At 37.8% G+C, this 17,793-nt stretch overlaps 1 protein-coding gene across 3 annotated transcripts in view; it reads left to right on the top strand.

Moving 5' to 3' along the window:
* The window catches only part of Ube2d2 (ubiquitin conjugating enzyme E2 D2), a 65,207-nt gene that overhangs the window by 30,386 nt on the left and 17,028 nt on the right, over positions 1-17,793 (top strand). For all 3 annotated transcript variants that reach the window (XM_027927556.2, XM_027927555.2, XM_071612316.1), the window contains exons 2-5: positions 9,048-9,111; positions 11,466-11,497; positions 11,578-11,655; positions 11,739-11,844. In XM_027927556.2, the coding sequence (XP_027783357.1) occupies positions 9,048-9,111; positions 11,466-11,497; positions 11,578-11,655; positions 11,739-11,844 (280 nt within the window). The remainder of the gene's footprint in view (positions 1-9,047; positions 9,112-11,465; positions 11,498-11,577; positions 11,656-11,738; positions 11,845-17,793) is intronic.

Here is a 17,793-nt window from a genome sequence, read left to right as displayed (position 1 = left end):
TTTATTTATTTATTTATTTTGTACTGGTTCTTTTGTAGCTCAACGACTGAGCTACAACCCCAGCCCTTCGTACTTTTTTTATTTTGAGACAGGGTCTTGCTAAGTTGCTGAGGCTGATCTCATTTAGAATTTTTCATAAATTTAGTAAGTAATTTGTTAAAAGAGCTAGAATGTTGGGCTGGGGATGTGGCTCAAGCGGTAGCGCGCTCGCCCGGCATGCGTGCGGCCCGGGTTCGATCCTCAGCACCACATACCAACAAAGATGTTGTGTCCGCCGAGAATTGAAAAATAAATATTAAAAAAATTCTTTCTCTCTTTAAAAAAAAAAAAAGAGCTAGAATGTAGTTCAATGGAAAACCACCCCTGGGTTCAGTCCTCAGAAACACACAACAAAAAAGGGAAGGAAGAGAGAAAATAAGAGCCAGCTGGGCATTGGGGGCATATCTATAATCCCAGAGAGGAGGATCCTAACTTCAAGGCCAGCCTGGGCAATTTAGCAGTACCTTGTCTCAATAATAAGGGCTGGGAATATAGCGCCTTCAGGTATAGCACCTCTGAGTTCAATTCCCAGTACAACAAAGGAGGGGGAAAGAAAGATCTGTTTTAGAGCAAATTCCTCTTTAATAATGGAAACATTTCAATGAGATAAATAGCAAATAATTTGTTTTGTAAACCAATAGCTATAGAATTAGAAATGTAATTTTAAAAGATGAAGTTCTTTCTACTTAGTGTTTACCTTGAGAAACTCATGAATAAAAGAGAATATTTAGTAAAGCATTTTAATAATGAAAAATAGGAAATAAACTGTAAATATCCATAAACTAAAGAAAGGTTTTATTGTTGTGAGTAGCAGAATAAACAGCAATGAAAAAAGGATAAACAAGGTCTACTGTGTATTTTCATGGGAAAATATCTCAATATTTTGAGGGGGAAAACAAAGTATGAAAATATATGTAACCATGTAAGGCTTTCTAAATATAAATTTAAAAATTGTATGTGCAGTGATGTAGGCTTGTATTTGGGAGGCTGAGGCAAAAGGATGGCACATTCAAAGCCAACCTCAGAACTTAGTGAGACCTTGTTTAAAAATTAAAAAAAAAAGAAATAAAAAGGGCTGGGGACATAACTCAGTGGTTGAGCGCCACTGATTCAATCCTCAGTATTGCAAAATAAATAAATGAATATGAAAACAGTGCTATATTGTTTATGGACACAGAGAAAAGTATAAAAGATTGCATGGGAATAAAAAACACTATATTTAGGTTAATCATTACTTATGGAATGGTATACATGGGGAACTTTGTAAAGATTCAGAGTTAATGTGGCAGTATTAAGATTGGGCAAAGCTGAGGGCTGGGGATATGGTTCAATGGGTTCAATCCCTGGTACACCCCCCCCCCCCTCAAAAAAAGACTGTACAAAGCTGGGTGGTAGGTTCAGGTTGCTTATTTTCTGTATTTAAGATTTACTTGGATTATTTATTTAAGGAAGAATAGGCTTATTTCTGATAAGGGTATCACTTCTTATAGTCATTTCAGAGAAAGATTCATAAAGATCCTTTTCCATCAATTTGTCACTAAAAAGTAGCATTATTAAGAGAGAAAAAGGAAATAATATTTAAGTGTGCCAAGGGATTAAGTCTGTTGGCTCCAGATAATTTGATATTATCAAAAATCATATTTCTCTGTCAAACTCAGATAAATGTGAATTGCTTGTATCTTCCAAGCTGTTACTTTATTCCTTAACAGTATTATATACATTTAATATCATATGGTAATTTAAAATATGCTAGCAGTTGTTTTCAAATAGTAACTTAAACATAAGATTGGCATATAAATTGGGAATAGACAATTAAATTAAGGTTAAATTAAATTCAAGGCTAACCTAGGTAATTTAGCAAGACCCTGTCTCAGAAATAAAAAGGGCTGGGGATGTAGCTCAGTGGTAGAGAGCACCCCTGGGTTTGGCAAAGGGGAGGAATGGCAAAAATTGCTGAAGATTATTTTGCTCAGTAGTTGTAGGATGGAGCCTGGAAAGTTTGCATTTCTAATAAGTTTCCTATGATGACCAGGTTGTTGTGCCCAGGACCTCAGTTTCGAGAACTACTAGTTTGTTCTTGGCAGGTCAGTAATTCTAAATGAGATTTAGCTTAATTTCCTGGGCAAACAGTTTCTTAAAACATTTAAAACTTGTGAATTTCTAATGTTTTAGACCTTGCATATTTAGAATATTTTAGATCCAGACTGAAGAAGCATGGTATAATAAAACACCCAAATTCTTACCCTTATGTTAGATACTTTTTGTTTTTGTTTTGTTATAAAATTTGGGAATAGGTCTAGATTATCTCTTCTGAATTTGAGGTTATAATCCTGTGAATCATAAACTCTTTAAGTCTTTTCATATCATGAAAAAGAACCACCAAAAATACTTGATTTGTTAGCAGTGTTCAAAACTGTTAAAACCTGTCTTTAGTCAAGTATGGTGGCACACACCTGTAAGCCTAGCAATTCAGGATGCTGAGGCAGGAGGACTGCAAGTTGGAGGCCAACCTGGGCAATTTAGACTGTCTCTATAAAATAAAAATGGTTGGGGATGTAGCTCAGCACCCCAAAATACTTCATTTTAAAACCAGTTTTCTACCAAGCTAATTATAACATCCTAGTTTCACATCTTGTTCTTCTCACTCTAGACTATAAGGTGAGGACCAAAAGAGCAAAACAAACCTTTTCTGCACTGTATTTATGTTGCTTCATGATGGTTAAGATTGGGGAATAACTAGAAAAGCTGGACATGATGATGCATGCTTGTAGTCTCAGCTATTTGGTAGTCTGAAGCAGGAAGATCCCTTCCAAGGAATTCAAGGCCAGCTTGGGTAACATAGGGAGACCTGGTCTTTTGGTGGTGGGCAAGCAAGAGGCATTAATTTTTACCCAAGATGGCTTTACTACTTAGATAAAATGAAAAGATATCTACATATCCTTTGCAGGATTGCAGGATCCCTTCCTCTAAAAAATATAGGAAACTTTCTTTCCTGGTTGTGTGTGGTGTGTGAGAGACAGAGACACTAGGGATTGGACCCAGGGGCACTCTACCACTGAACTACCACTTTTTATTTTGAGACAGGGTCTCACTAATTTCCTGAGGCCAGCCTCAAACTTCTGATCCTCCTATCTCTGCCTCCTGAGTCACTGGAATGGCCTTGTGCCTAGGGTGAGGCCCAAAATTTAATCCCAGCAAAATGTTTGTATACATATGTGCGCGCACACGTACACACACACAAATAAATAAGGAATAATTATTTGGGAAGTGGGTATTAAGGAATAACAAGGGATTATTACTAGTCTTGCTTATTTCTGCATTAGAAATCACATTCCTGAACCAAAAAAGATAGTAGGAAAAGTGTAAAAGTTTCATTGAAAGTTAAACTTTACTTGAAAATAATTAAAACAGTTGGTATAGGTTCAGGGCTGTTTGAACTAAGACAAAAACACTTAGGATAGTTTGAGAGAAGCAAAATTATTTATAGTTCATAGTCTTTATTTAAAGATCTTAGTTCTACCATATACCTATATACAAGATTAATATAGGAAATAATTTTCCCCCCAATACTGCAGATTAAACCCAAGGGTACTTTACCAATTTTTTTTTTTTTTGGTATGGGGATTGAACTTGGGGGCATGCGACCACAGAGCCATATCCCCAGCCCTGTTTTGTATTTTATTTAGAGACAAGATCTCACTGAGTTGTTTATTAGCACCTTGCTTTTGCTGAAGCTGGCTCTGAACTCGGGATCCTTCTGCCTCAGCCTCCTGAGCTGCTGGGATTTCAGGTGTACATCACCATGCCCTGCTGACAAAGAACTCTTTTAAATTTTTTGCTAAAATACATAGTTTGCTCCCCCAAATGATACTTATTTTAACTTTTAAAGGCTGTCAAGGAAATTAAAAATGTAAAATCTTTTTATAATTTGAGGATTTTCTAGTTTAACTGACAGGCTTCACTGACTTCCCCATGTTTTTCTTTATTTTTTATTTTTTAATGTTTTTTGGTACCAGGGATTAAACTCGGGGGCACTCCACCATGAGCCACGTCCCCAGCCCTATTTTGTATTTTATTTAAAGACCAGGTCTCACTGCCTTGCTTTTGCTGAGGCTGGCTTTGAACTTGCAATCCTCCTGTCACAGCCTCCCAAACCGCTGGGATTACAGGCGTGCGCCACCATGCCCAGGTTTCCCCCACATTTTCCCAGAATCTAATTATACATACTTTCATTTCTCTATTGCTCTTTCTGTAGAAAAGTTGTTTTCCTAGAATGCTCTACCACTGGGCTATACCTCCAGTGCTTTTTATTTTATTTTGAGACAGGGTCTGGCTAAGTTGCCCAGGCTGGCTTTGAACCTCAGGTCCTTCAGTCTTGGCCTCCTAAAGAGCTGGAATTATAGGTGTGCTCAGCAAAAGTGAACAACCTTGAAGGCTGAAAATGTAGATTAGTGGCAGAACAGTTGCCTAGTATATGTAAGGCCCTGGAGTCAATCGCCAGTACCACAAAAATAAACAACTTTGAGATGTTGAATTTTTTTAAATATTTATTTTTTAGTTATAGGTAGACACAATACCTTTATTTTATTTTTATGTGGTGCTGAGGATCAAACCCAATGCCTCACACATGCTAGATGAGCGCTCAACCCCAGCCCCAAGATGTTGAATTTTTTTTTTAGTTTTAGGTGAACACAAAATTTTATTTTTTATGTGATGCTGAGGATCAAACCCTGTGCCTCACGTGTGCTAGGTGATCGCTCTGCCACTGAGCCACAACCCCAGCTCCGAGATGTTGAATTTTACATTTGTAATATGTATCTCAAAGTTGAGTTCAACAATTTTAAGCTAAAATTTTTTAAAAAAATTTTTAGTTGTTGATAGACCTTTATTTTATTTACTTATTTATATGCAGTGCTGAGAATCGAATCCGGGGCCTTACACGTGCCAGGCAAGTGTGCTAACTGCTGAGCCTCAGCCCCTTAAGTTAGAGTTTTAATTATACAGTTTGAGTTTTGATAAGTATATGTAAGTTGTTCACTCTCCAAAATTATGATACAGAACACTTCCATCACCCCCAAATTTTCCTCCTGTCCATTTGTATTCAGTACACTCACTCTTTTTTTCTTTATATTTATTTTTTAGTTTTAGGTGGATACAATATCTTTATTTTACATTTATGTGGTTCTGAGGATCGAACCCAGTGCGCCTTATGCATGCTAGGTGAGCACTCGACCACTGAGCCACAACCCCAGCCCCTAGAACAAGTCCTTTTATGAATTTTTAAAAATACCACTGACCTTGTTATAAGATTGTGTCTTCCATATTTAAGAATTTCTGGGCTGGGATGTGGCTCAAGCGGTAGCGCGCTTGCCTGGCATGCGTGTGGCCCGGGTTCGATCCTCAGCACCACATACAAAGATGTTGTGTCCGCCGATAACTAAAAAATAAATATTAAAAAAAAAAAAAAAGAATTTCTAATAATGTACCTTACACGTTTTTTTACATGTTTTCATAATATGTATTATTTGCAGAACATAGAAGTATTTTCATTTAATCAAGCAAAACACAAATTTTGACTTCACATTCACATATAACTTTCTCTGACATTTGAAACTCAATAGATTGGTGAATCCAGAAGATCTTCAATAATCATTATATGGAACAAACTATATTAGTATCTCCAAAGTTTACTCCCCCCAAATTTCTTCTTTTATACTCTAAAACATCTTCATCATGTTGTTTGATGAGATAGAACCACAGAAAGACGGTGGTACCCAAGGTCAGCCTGACTTTCAGCCAGTCCAGCAGCCAGTCCAGCTGGTCGTTTGGCGAAGCCCCTGGTTCAATCCCAAGAACCCTCCTTAAAGTTTGTTGCATATCTTAGTCTGAAGTTCCTTAAGGCCTCCCTGGTTCCCTTCTTTCTGGAGTAGGGAAGAACATTTATTTCTTAGTTTCCTAGCGGGAAACCAGTACTCTCACTCTTATCTCCAACTTCTGGAAACACTGATCTATGTTTGTTTGGGGGGTTACTAGGGATCAACTCCAGAGGCTCTTAACCACTGAGCCACAAGTTGCTTAGAGCCTCACTAAATTGCTGAAGCTTTTTTTTTTTTTGGGTGGTGGTGGTGGTCATCGTGCTGTGGATTGAACCCAGGGCCTTGTGCATGATAGGCAAGTGGTCTACCATTGAGCTATATCTCCAGCCCCTAAGGCTGGCTTTGAACTCAATGATCCTCCTGCTTCAGCCTCCCAAGTTGCTGGGATTACAGGTGTGTGCCACCTTGCCTGACGTGATGTGCTTTCTGTCATTATAGTTTTATCTTTTCTAGAATGTCAAATAAATGGAATCATACAGTATGTAAGCTTTTTTTGTCTGGCTTCTTTTACTTAGCATCATGCATATCTGCCTTTGAACCAAAGAAGTGTTCAATGAGTGTATTAAATGTATATTAACCGACATTTGAGTAAGTTTTTTAAAATTGATTGTATCATACTGACTCAAGAAATGTACTGATGGATTGTAAATTCAGCTTAGATAAATCTTAGTTCTTGAGGTCAAACCTTGATATCATTTGGCATTAAAAAAAGGTAAATCAGTTTGAAAGGAGCAAAAGATTAAGGCTAAATCAGAAGTGAAATTCCATTTAATGAACATGGCAAGACTTCAGAATAGCTTGTTAAATTCAAATTATATTTTAATAGTAGCCTATTGCTATAGCAGTCAGTGTCTTAAATCAAGCCATAGTTCTTAGTTATACTGACTTATATTGAAGGAATATTTGGGAATGGGAATTATACAGTAATTATATTTCTTCTTGAAATGGGTGGAAAATCTGTAGGGAAGCAAAATCTAAAAACTGAAATACTTCAGGAAATGTTTTAGATCTCAAGTCTCAGCACCTTTTTTTTTTTTTTTTTTCTTTCCAAGACTTGTCTCCACTTATGCTTTGTACTCCAAGTTTACACATAGGAGTAAAGAGCATAATAGTTTTAGTAAAGTGACTGGTTGAATAACTTTAACTCTGACAACTCTCAGAAACAAATATGTGTTGGGTGCTGTGGTGTACACCTGTAATCCCAGTGATTTGGGGGCCTGGGATTTGCAGGAGGATGGCAAATTCAAAGCCAGCCCCAGCAATTTAGCAAGGCCCTAAGCAACTTAGTGAGACCCTGTCTTAAAATTTAAAAAAAGAGCTGGGGTTGTGGTTCAATGGTAAAATGCCTCTAGGTTCAATCCCCAGTACAAAAAACCAAACTGTTCAAAACCAAACACCAAAACCAGAAAAAAAAAATGTTGCAAATTAGTATATAATATTTGGAGTACTAAAACCATACTTTTATAAAACATTGGTAAGTCTATAAATAGTTTATAGCATTCAAAAATATTAGATTTTGCTGCTGTTCTTGTAAAGTATACTCTAAAACTAGTTTTTCTTCAGAACTTGTTTTAATCAGAAACCAAAACAAAGGGTACTGAAAGTATACAGTGTCTAGCAAGGCCCTGGGTTCAGTCCCCAATACTACACATACACACACACAATAAATAAACAAATAAATAAAGGGCTGGGAATGTGGTTCAGTGGTAGGAGTTGCTTAGCATGTGCCTGCTCTGGGTTCAATTCTGGTATTACAAAAGAAAAAAACCAAGCCAAGGGAAAGTAGTATGATTTTCTGCCTTATAATTATTCAGGCATACCCACTGTTAACTGTTCTCAAGTTTAGCTAGGAAGTAAGGGCACCCAGGTGCATATCTGTAATCCTAGCCACTTAGAATACTGAGGCAGGAGGATCAGAAGTTTGAGGCCAACCTCAGCATTTTAGCAAGTCCCTAAGCAACTTAGTAAGACCCTGTCTCAAAATTAGAAATTAAAAATTAAAAAATCAAAAGGGTTGTTGCTCACTGGTAAAGTGCCTATGGGTTCAATCCCCAATACCAAAAACTAAAACAACAAAAACAGCTAAAGAGCTACATCTGATTGTAGAACATTACTTAAGTAGATCAGTCTATAAAGCTTTATGGTGGGGTGTGTGTGTGTGTGTGTAGTGGGGACAGATGGACCAGGGATTGAATTCAGGGGCATGTGACCACTGAACCACACCCCCAGCCCTATTTTGTATTTTATATAGAGATAGGGTCTCACTGAGTTGTTTGGCACCTTGGTTTTGCTGAGGCTAGCTTTGAACTTGAGAACCTTATGCCTTAGCTTCCTAAGCCCTTGGGATTATAGGCATGCACCACTGCACCGCCCAGCTATGATGGGTTTTATTACTTCAGTCAGTCCTCTTTTTTTTGGTGGGGGCAGTTCTGGAGGTTGAATCTGGGAGCACTTTACTACTGAGCTACATCCCCAGTCCTTTTATTTATTTTTCACATTTTTGAGATAGGGTCTTGCAGACTTGCTGAGGCTATTCTTGAGATCCTTCAGCCTCAGCCTCCAGAGTAGCTGGGATTACAAGTATGTGCCACCATGTCAAGCTCAACCCCCTATCTATCTATCTATCTATCTATCTAATCTATTTATTTATTTGAACCCAAGGGCACTGAACTTACCCCCCAGGCCTTTTTATTTTTTTACTTTGAGACAGAATGGCCTCAGATTTTCAGTCTTCCTGCCTCAGCCTTCAGAGTTGCTGTGAATACAGGCATGTAGCTCTTTGCCCAGCTCTTAGTTCTATATTTACCTACTAAATTCTAAACAAAGCAAAAATGCCGCACTTTAAAACTGTTCTATTTTTTCAGTGCTAGGGGTTGAACCCAGGTGTCTAGGCTTGCTAGGCAAGCATCCTTACCTCTGAGGTATACCCTCTCACTTTTAAAAGCATACAGTTGCATTTAAGAGTCCAAAGTAACTTCAATTTAAAATTCACTGTCTATCTAATCCTCATTTGAAGGAATGATCCTTAAGAGCTTCAACAGTAAGTAGGACAGAATATTGGTAACAATGAAAATTTAGTCACGATGTAGTTACATTTATGTTGAATACATTTCTTTTCTTTTTTTCCTTAAGGAATTAAATGACCTGGCAAGGGACCCTCCAGCACAGTGTTCTGCAGGTCCTGTTGGAGATGATAGTAAGTATTTAAAAGGAATTATGGAGTAAAACAGCATAACACTGCCTCTGGGGAGCTCTGTATTATACAATCTCTTAAAGTTATCTTGTTTTAAGAGATAGTTTGCTAAGGAAAGGAGGGAGTGTATACTTTTAGTTTCCAATGAAAGAAGCCATTCAGTCATTTTCTATTATATTTTGAACCCCCTGTGCTAGGCATTATCTTCATTGTTCTGGTTTATTCCTCTCCCCTCCTTCATTCCTTCTGTGTATTTTTGTGGGGTAAAATAGTTAATTAATTACATCTAGTTGTTTATTTATTTTTTGGGACCAGGGATGAAACTCAAGAGTGCTTTACCTACCACAGTCTTTTTTTTTTTTTTTTCTGGTATGGAGAATTGAACCCAGGAACACTTAAAATGCTTGGCCACATCTCCAGCCCTTTTTATTTTTTATTTCGAGAAGGGGTCTCACCACATTACTTAGGACTTCTCTAAGTGGCTGATGCTGACCTTGAATTTGTGATTCTTTCACCTCAGCCTCCCAAATTGCTGGGATTACAGGTGCTCACCACCTTGCCAGGTTTTCCTAATATATTTTTAATGTCTAAATTACATGCTTACTACTATCTAAAATAATTTATTAAATGATCTTACCATATAGGTTGAGTAATAATTTCCCTTTTTTTTCTAATATGATTCAATGTAGCTTTTCCCCCTATATCTTCTAATTTTGTTTGAAGGGAGGATATTTGAATGACTCTGTTTTGTAACATCAGACAAATCCACAAAAAATTGGTAATGTTTATCAATTAAAAAAATGATTGTGATTGGCAGAAACATTTGTATAAGAAAATTGTATACATTTTTTTTAAAAAGAGAAAGACCCTAAGGAACTTAGCACCTAAAAAAACTTGGCGGGGATTGTGTCTCAGTGGTTGTGCCCTGGATTCTGTCCCTGGTACCAAAATAAAATAGTAACAACAACAACAAAAAACAGAAATGAGTATGAGAATGAGATTATCTTGTCTTCTCTGATGCTAGGGATCAAACCTAGTGCCTCACATATGCCAGGCAAGCGCTCTATTGCTGAACTATTTACCCCAGTTCCTTGATTTTATTAAGAATGTTTTTTTTTTTCCTGATTTCTTTTTTCTCTTTCCTTACTATAAAGGAAAATAATGATGATGACAATGATGATTTTGGTACCAGGGAGTTGCTTAGGGCATCACTAAGTATGAGGATTATTTTAAAGATAAAACTGATATTATAAATTACAAATTATGAGAGGGTATGGGGTTATGACTCAGCTGTAGAGCGCTCGCCTAGCATGCACGTGTGAGGCCCTGGGTTCGATCCTCAGCACCACATAAAAATAAAGAAATAAAATAAAGGTATTGTGTCCAACTATAAAAATAAAATACTTAAAAATAAATAAATAAAATAAATTATGAGACTGGGGCTAGGGTTATAGCTTGGTAGAGTGCTTGTCTCACACATGTGAGGCATTGGGTTCAATCCTGAGCAGTACATAAAAATAAATAAAAAAGATAAATAAAATAAATTATGAGACTAAATATGTACATGTGTGGAAAATCTCATTTACATTATTAAATTTTGACCTGTCCAGCATTAATAATTACTGTGTTTAATACCAAGCAGGGCAGACCACACACTTTAACAATACAAGATGATTTAAGTACAACTGGCTAGGGAGTAGGTCAGAGATTTTAAAGTAGCTTAGAAAAAAGTAATAAGAGCCTCATAGAGATTTCTGAAGTGGATACATTCTTCTCTCTTTTTTTGTTTTTGTTTTTCTTTTGTTTTGGTACCAGGGATTGATTGAATAGGGCCTTGTTAGATTGCTGAGGCCAACTTTGAACTTTCAATCCTTCTGCCTTAGCCTCCTGAGCCACTGGGATTGTAGGCATGCACCACCATGCCTAGCAGTCATTCTCAGTATTTTTTATTCCAGTTTTTGCCGTTCTGCCATATCATATGACATACCTGCAATGGTGTGCTCTTTTCATTCATTTGAAAAAGTGGCTTAGCCAGGCTCAGTGGCATATAACCTTTAATCCCAGCTCTCCAGTAGGCTGAGGCAGGAGGATCATAAGTTCTAGGCCAGTCCAAATAACCTAGCCAGATCTTATCTCAAAATAAAAAGGGCTGGGGATGTAGCTCAGTGATTAAGCACCCCTGGATTTGATCCCTGGTACAGAAGGAAAGAAGGAAGGGGTTAGGGGAGAAAGAAAGAAAACAAAGGAAGGATGAATGGATTATACATGAATATGGATTAGATGGGGAATGATGACTTACTTGATAAGGTACAATGTGGAGATTGATACATGGTGATTTTTTTCTTGTTCTTTTTCAGTGTTCCATTGGCAAGCTACAATAATGGGGCCAGTAAGTATTGAGATTAATTTCAGAATAAATAGTTTATGTAATTTATTCCTTTTAATTCCACTTTTCTTTATCATTAACAGAATGACAGTCCCTATCAGGGTGGAGTATTTTTCTTGACAATTCATTTCCCAACAGATTATCCCTTCAAACCACCTAAGGTAATTGGGATATGATAATTATTTTTAATGTGCTCTGTGTGATACTATTAAACAAATTTACAAAAATTTTCCTTTTTCTATAGGTTGCATTTACAACAAGAATTTATCATCCAAATATTAACAGTAATGGCAGCATTTGTCTCGATATTCTACGGTCACAGTGGTCTCCAGCACTAACTATTTCAAAAGGTAATGGAATGGATATTTGATACCAAGCTAAACACTTTTTTTTTTTTTTTTCCCCTTAAGACTTTCCATTTTGGGGCCTGGGGTTGTGGCTCAATAGTAGAGCACTCACCTTGCAGGTGCGAGGCCCTGGGTTCTATCTATAGCACCACATACAAATAAATAAAATAAAACAAAGGTATTGTGTCCAACTACAATTAAAAAATAAATTTTTTTAAAAAAAGATGATCTATTTTTGAAGAGATTACTCATTCTTTTTTGGCGGGGTGTGGTAACCAGGAATTGAACTCAGGGGTCACATCCCCAGCCCTATCTTGTATTTTATTTAGAGACAAGTCTCACTGGGTTCCTTAGGACCTCGCTAAGTTGCTGAGTCTTGACTTTGAACTCATGAACCTCCTGCCTCCACCTCCTAAACTGCTGGGATTATAGGCATGGGACACCACGCCCAGCTCATATTCCTTTTAAAAGGAACAATCTCCCTTAGTCTGAAATAGACATCATGACAATGGAAAAAGGTTGGGGCTTTGAGCCTAAATATTCCTTGGTATGGTAACTAGTCTGTTGATTATGTTATTTTGGATTAGGTTGGCTGAGCATAGTAGTGTATGCCTATAATCTCAACAATTTGAGAGACTAAAAACTAAACTATAGCCAGGCCTGGCAGTGTATGCCTATAATCCTAGTGACTCTGGAGGCTGAGGCAGGAGTTCAAAGCCAGCCTCAACAAAATCGAGGAACTAAGCAACTCACTGAGACCTGGTCTCTAAATAAAATACAAACTAGGGCTGGGGATGTCATTCAGTGGTAATGTGCCCTTGAGTTCAATCCCAGTATCCCTGCACCATCCCCCCGAAAAAAAAAAATAAATAAAGGGAAGATTTGTCAGATCTCAACTTTCTTTTGGGCGGGGGGGCTATTACAGATTGAACCCAGGAGTGCTTAACCACTGAGCTACATCACCAGGCTTTTTATTTTTAATTTTGAGATAATGTCTTGCTAGATTGCTTAGGGCTGGGTTGCTGAGGCTGGCTTTGAAATTGCAGTCCTCCTGCCTTGGCCTCCTGAGTCACTGGGATAACAGGCGAGTGTGCACCCGGCCCTAGATCTCAATTATCTAATATGAAAAGTGTTGAAAAAAAGAAAATGAAAGAGTTAAAAGAAAAAAGAAAATCAAATGGGTTAATGTTTAAAATGTGAAGAACTTAAGAGGAAAAAAAAATATCTCACCATGTGCAATGGCACACAGCTGTATGTAATTCTAGCAGTTTGGGATGTTGAGGTAGAAGGATTGAAAGCCCAGTCTAGGCAACTCAGTGAGACTCTTGTCTCAAAATAAAAAATAAAAAGGGCTGGGATTATAGTTCAGTGTTAAGGGCCTCTGGATTCAATCTCCAGTACCAGAAAAAATAAAATTTACCATTTCTTTAGTGAATTTGTCTTCTGTAGAGTGCCCCTGGGTTCAACCCTCAGCACTGCAAAAACAGACAAACCAACCCAATCAAACCCAAACAACCCCAGTCCCAATAGACAAATGCACAAAAAAGAACCAAAGAATAAGGAAACTTAAAAAAAAAAAAATTTTTTTTTTAGTTGTAGGTAGACATAATACCTTTATTTTTATGTGCTGCTGAGGATCAAACCTAGTGCCTCACACGTGCTAGGCAAGTGCTCTGCCACTGAGTCATATAACCTCAGCCCAACTTAAAATTTTTAAGTTCCCATTTTTTTCGCTTACATATGCTAAGCCAACACTCTACCACTGAGATACATCCTGAGCCCGATCTTCACCAGTAAACCATTTCACCAGCATCTTCCCTCTCTTTTAGTGATAATGAGGATTGAACCCAGGGACTCTTTACCACTGAGCTTCATTCCTTATTTAGAGACAGGTCTCACTAAGTTGGGAAGTTTGGCTTGAGCTTGGAATCTTCCTGAAATTTTAAATAGGGGCTGAGGATGTAGCTCAGTGACACAGGGCCCCTAGGTTAAATTCCAGTAACCCTTCCTTCCACACACAGACTAAATGCTGATGATGTACATTGTAATGAGTACTATATACAGTAGAAGGGTAGATTGTACACTGTTACATGTTAAGAGACTTTCATTCCCCTGATCCAGTAATTACAACAATAGCAAATGTTTAAAAAAGCTTTGTATTGAAGTACATTTGTGACAGTGATGTGGTTGTTTTTTTTGTTTGTTTGGTTTGGTACCTGGGATTGAACCCAGGGGTGTTTAACCACTGAGCCACATCCCCAGCCCCCCCCGCCCCCCTTTTTGTATTTTATTTAGAGACAGGGTCTCACTGAGTTGATGAGGGACTTGCCAAGTTGCTGAGACTGGCTTTGAACTTGCCATCCTCCTGCCTCAGCCTCCCAAGCCTCTGGGATTTCAGTTGTCTGCCATGGTACCTGGCTGACAGCGATGTTATTTCTGAAAATTGGAGATTATATACAGGTGCAGTAGTAGAGGAAGAAATAAAATAAGTTCTAGCACATACATTTAAGAGTACTGATCAATTGTAGCCTGGTATGCTGGTGCACATCTGTAATCCCAGCTGCTTGGGTGGCTGATGCAGGAAGTTCACAAGTTCGATGCCAGCTTGGGCAACATAGAAAGTCCCTATCTAAAAAACAAAATGAAAGGCTGGGTTTGTAACTTTTATTTAGGGGCTGAGTGCTTGCCTTCCATATGAGAGGCACTGGGTTCAATTCCTAGTGCTGAAAAAAAAAAAAAAGCCTTTAAAAAGTTATGACACTAGCCAGGCAGTGGTGTGTGCCTGTAATCCCAGCATCTTTGGAGGCTTAGGCAGAAGGATCACAAATTCAAGGCCAGTCTCAGCAACTTAGTTGAAACCCTGTCTCAAAATAGACTAGGAAAAGATAAATAAAATAAATACTGGGAGTGTAGCTTAGAGATAGAACACTATTGGTACTCAATCCTTAGTATGCCCCCCCAAAAAAGTATGGCACTTAAAGTCATTAGTAGAATGTTTGCCTAACATGCACACAGTTCTGGGTTTGATTCCCATCAACCCCTCTCTGAAAATAAATAAAATTTTTGAAATGGAAAAATATTGTGTGGGAAAAAAGCCAAAAAGGGCCAGACGCAGTGGCTCAGGAGGCTGAGACAGGAGGATCCGCCAAGTTCAAAGCCATCCTCAGCAAAAAGCAAGGCTCTAAATGACTCAATTAAGACCTTATCTCTAAATAAAATACAAAAATAGGGCTGGGGATGTGGCTTAGTGGTTGAGTACCCCTGAGTTGAATTCCCAGTATCCCCCCCAAAATGGGGAAAATTTGTATACTTTGAGTTATATTAAGAAGTTTTAAGGGCTGGGGTTGTAGCTCAGTGACAGAGCACTTGCCTCGCACATGCTAGGGTTCAATCCTTAGCACCATATACAAATTAAATAAAGGCTTTCTGTCCATCTACAACTATAAAATTTTTTTTTATAAAGTTTTAAATAGTTAGAAATAAGACAGTCCAAGTTTTTGCATTTGGTAGTAAAATTTGATATATGAAAAGTTTTTTTTCTGTCTACTTAAAATTACCATTTCTGCAGGGCACAATGGAGCATTCCTGTAATCCCTGCTATGTGGTTGAGTCAGAGGAGTGAGACTAGCCTGGGCAGTTTATCAAGACCTTGTATCAGTGGTAGAGGGCCAGTACCAGAAAAAATTAAAATTTTCCCTCCCTCCCTCCCTTCCTTCCTTCCTTCCCTCTCCCTCCCTCCCTCCCTCTCTCTCTCTCTTTCTTTTTTAAAAAGTTGTACATGAACAAAATACCATTACTTTATTTATTTTTATGTGGTGCTGAGGAATGATCCCAGTGCCTGATGTGTGCTAGGAAACGCTCTACCACCGAGCTACAATCCAAGCCCCAAATATACCATTTCTTCAGTGAATCTAGTCAAGAGGCATGGTGGTGTACACCTAGAATCCCAGCAACTCTTGGAGACTGAGGCAGGAGGATCCCAAGTTGGAGGCCAGCCTCAGCAATTAGCAAAACACCATCTTAAAATAAAAAATGTTTAAAATGGGGTGGGGGTGTAGCAATGTGGAAGTCCCCTGGGTTGAATCCCTAGCACAATGAAAAGAACATAGATTCTGAGTCAAATTGCAGTGCTACCTCTTATTGAATGAAACTTGAGACATAGAATTCTGTGTTTCAGTTTTTTTATCTGTAGAATAGGGATGCTTAATAGGTTTTTTCATTGTTATTATAAAGATTAAAGAAATAAAAGTATAGTCAACTCTTTCCTTATAAACACTTCAAAAGTGGGACAAAAGCACAGTTGTCACAGTATTAGAAGTTTGTCATGTTATAATTTAATAAGATTTGTATACTCTTAAAATTAATTCTTTAAAGGAAACCAAAACTCTACAGCATTAAATTAAAATTTCTGGAGTCTTAAGTAAAAATAAAAACAAAAAACCCCAGAGAACCACATTTTTCTTTATATTTTTATTTTATTTTTGGTACTGGAGATTGAACCAGGGGCATTCTAGCCCTTCTTTTTTTTTTTTAGTTTTAGGTGGACACAATATCTTTATTTTATTTTTATGTGGTGCTGAGAATCAAACCCAGTGCCTCACACATGCTAGACGAGCACGCTACCACTTGAGCCACATCCCCAGCCCCTCCCCCCTTTTAAAAAAGTTTTTTTTAGTTATAGATGGACATAATATCTTTATTATTCTTTTTTTATTTGTTTATTTTTACGTGGTGCTGGGGACCGAACCCAGAGCCTCACGCATGCGAAGCAAGTGCTCTACCACTGAGCTACAACCCCAGCCCCTCCAGCCCTTTTTATATTTTATTTTGGGACAGGGTCTTGCTAAGTTGCTGAGGCTGGCTTTATTTAACTCATGAACCTCTTGCCTCGACCTCCTGAGCCACTGAGAGAGAACTACATTTTTACAAGTTGTGAATTAAATAGTTTTTTTTTTTTTTTTCTTCAGAGAAGTGGGCTTTTCTTTCAATTCAAGGGCTATTTGAGAAAGTGTTTATTATGTGTTTTTGTCATTGTCTAACCCAGTGAAGTTTTTTTTGGTTGCTCTTTCTTTGCTAAAGAGCAGTAGAGATATAAATCTAATAATGGAACCAAGAGAGGTGGAATTGTGTGCAGTATGTGTATGTTTGAGGGGTTAGCTAGATAGCTGAAATTGTTGTCATCATTTTTTTTAATCCCTTCCTTTTTTCATGTCTAATGTTGATTCCTCCCACCACCACCCTTCCAGCCCCACTATTGTAAATTATAAGGACTGTTAGAAGTTTATTTAACTGATATTCTATCTGGATAGGTATCTCTTAAGATAATTGTAGTGCCATTATGTTGAATATGTCACCTATCATAGATTTTAATGTTTCATTGAGCCCTTTTCATAAATTGAATGTGTGTTCAAGTATTTCTGTGAAAGGCCTTAATCCTGTGTGTGATAATAATTGTACTTTAACATATGCTTCCCCTCCTTCCACCCCATTACTGGGAATTGAACCCACGGGTGCTCTACCACTGAGTTACACTTCCAGTCCTTTATATTTTACATTTTGAAACTGGATCTCACTGAGTTGTCCAGGCTGACCTCAAACTTGCAATTCTCTCTCAGCCTTCTGAGTAGGTAGGATTTACAGGTATGTGCCACCATGCCTGGTTATGATCATTTTCAATGGACAATAATTTTGACCTCAAATCCCCTTTTCTTTCCCCAAACCTTAGTGCAGGGGATTGAATGCAGGGTCTGACATAGTAAGTATGCACTCTACCAATGAGCATATCCCCAGCTTCCCTCCACTTTCAAGATACATGTTCGGAACCTAAATATACAGAAAATGTATGTGTGTAAATATAAGTAAAAGTTATTCATTATCAGTGAGGAACCTATGCAGGTTGTAGAAGTTATTCTTGTTATGGAAGAAGAAAATACAGTAGGTTATAAGCCAAAA

The sequence above is a fragment of the Marmota flaviventris genome, chromosome 5 (assembly GCF_047511675.1).
Source record: "Marmota flaviventris isolate mMarFla1 chromosome 5, mMarFla1.hap1, whole genome shotgun sequence".
NCBI classification, from domain to species: domain Eukaryota; kingdom Metazoa; phylum Chordata; class Mammalia; order Rodentia; family Sciuridae; genus Marmota; species Marmota flaviventris.
The sequence above is the reverse complement of the archived record's forward strand: the minus strand, read 5'-3'. Positions and strand labels throughout refer to the sequence as shown.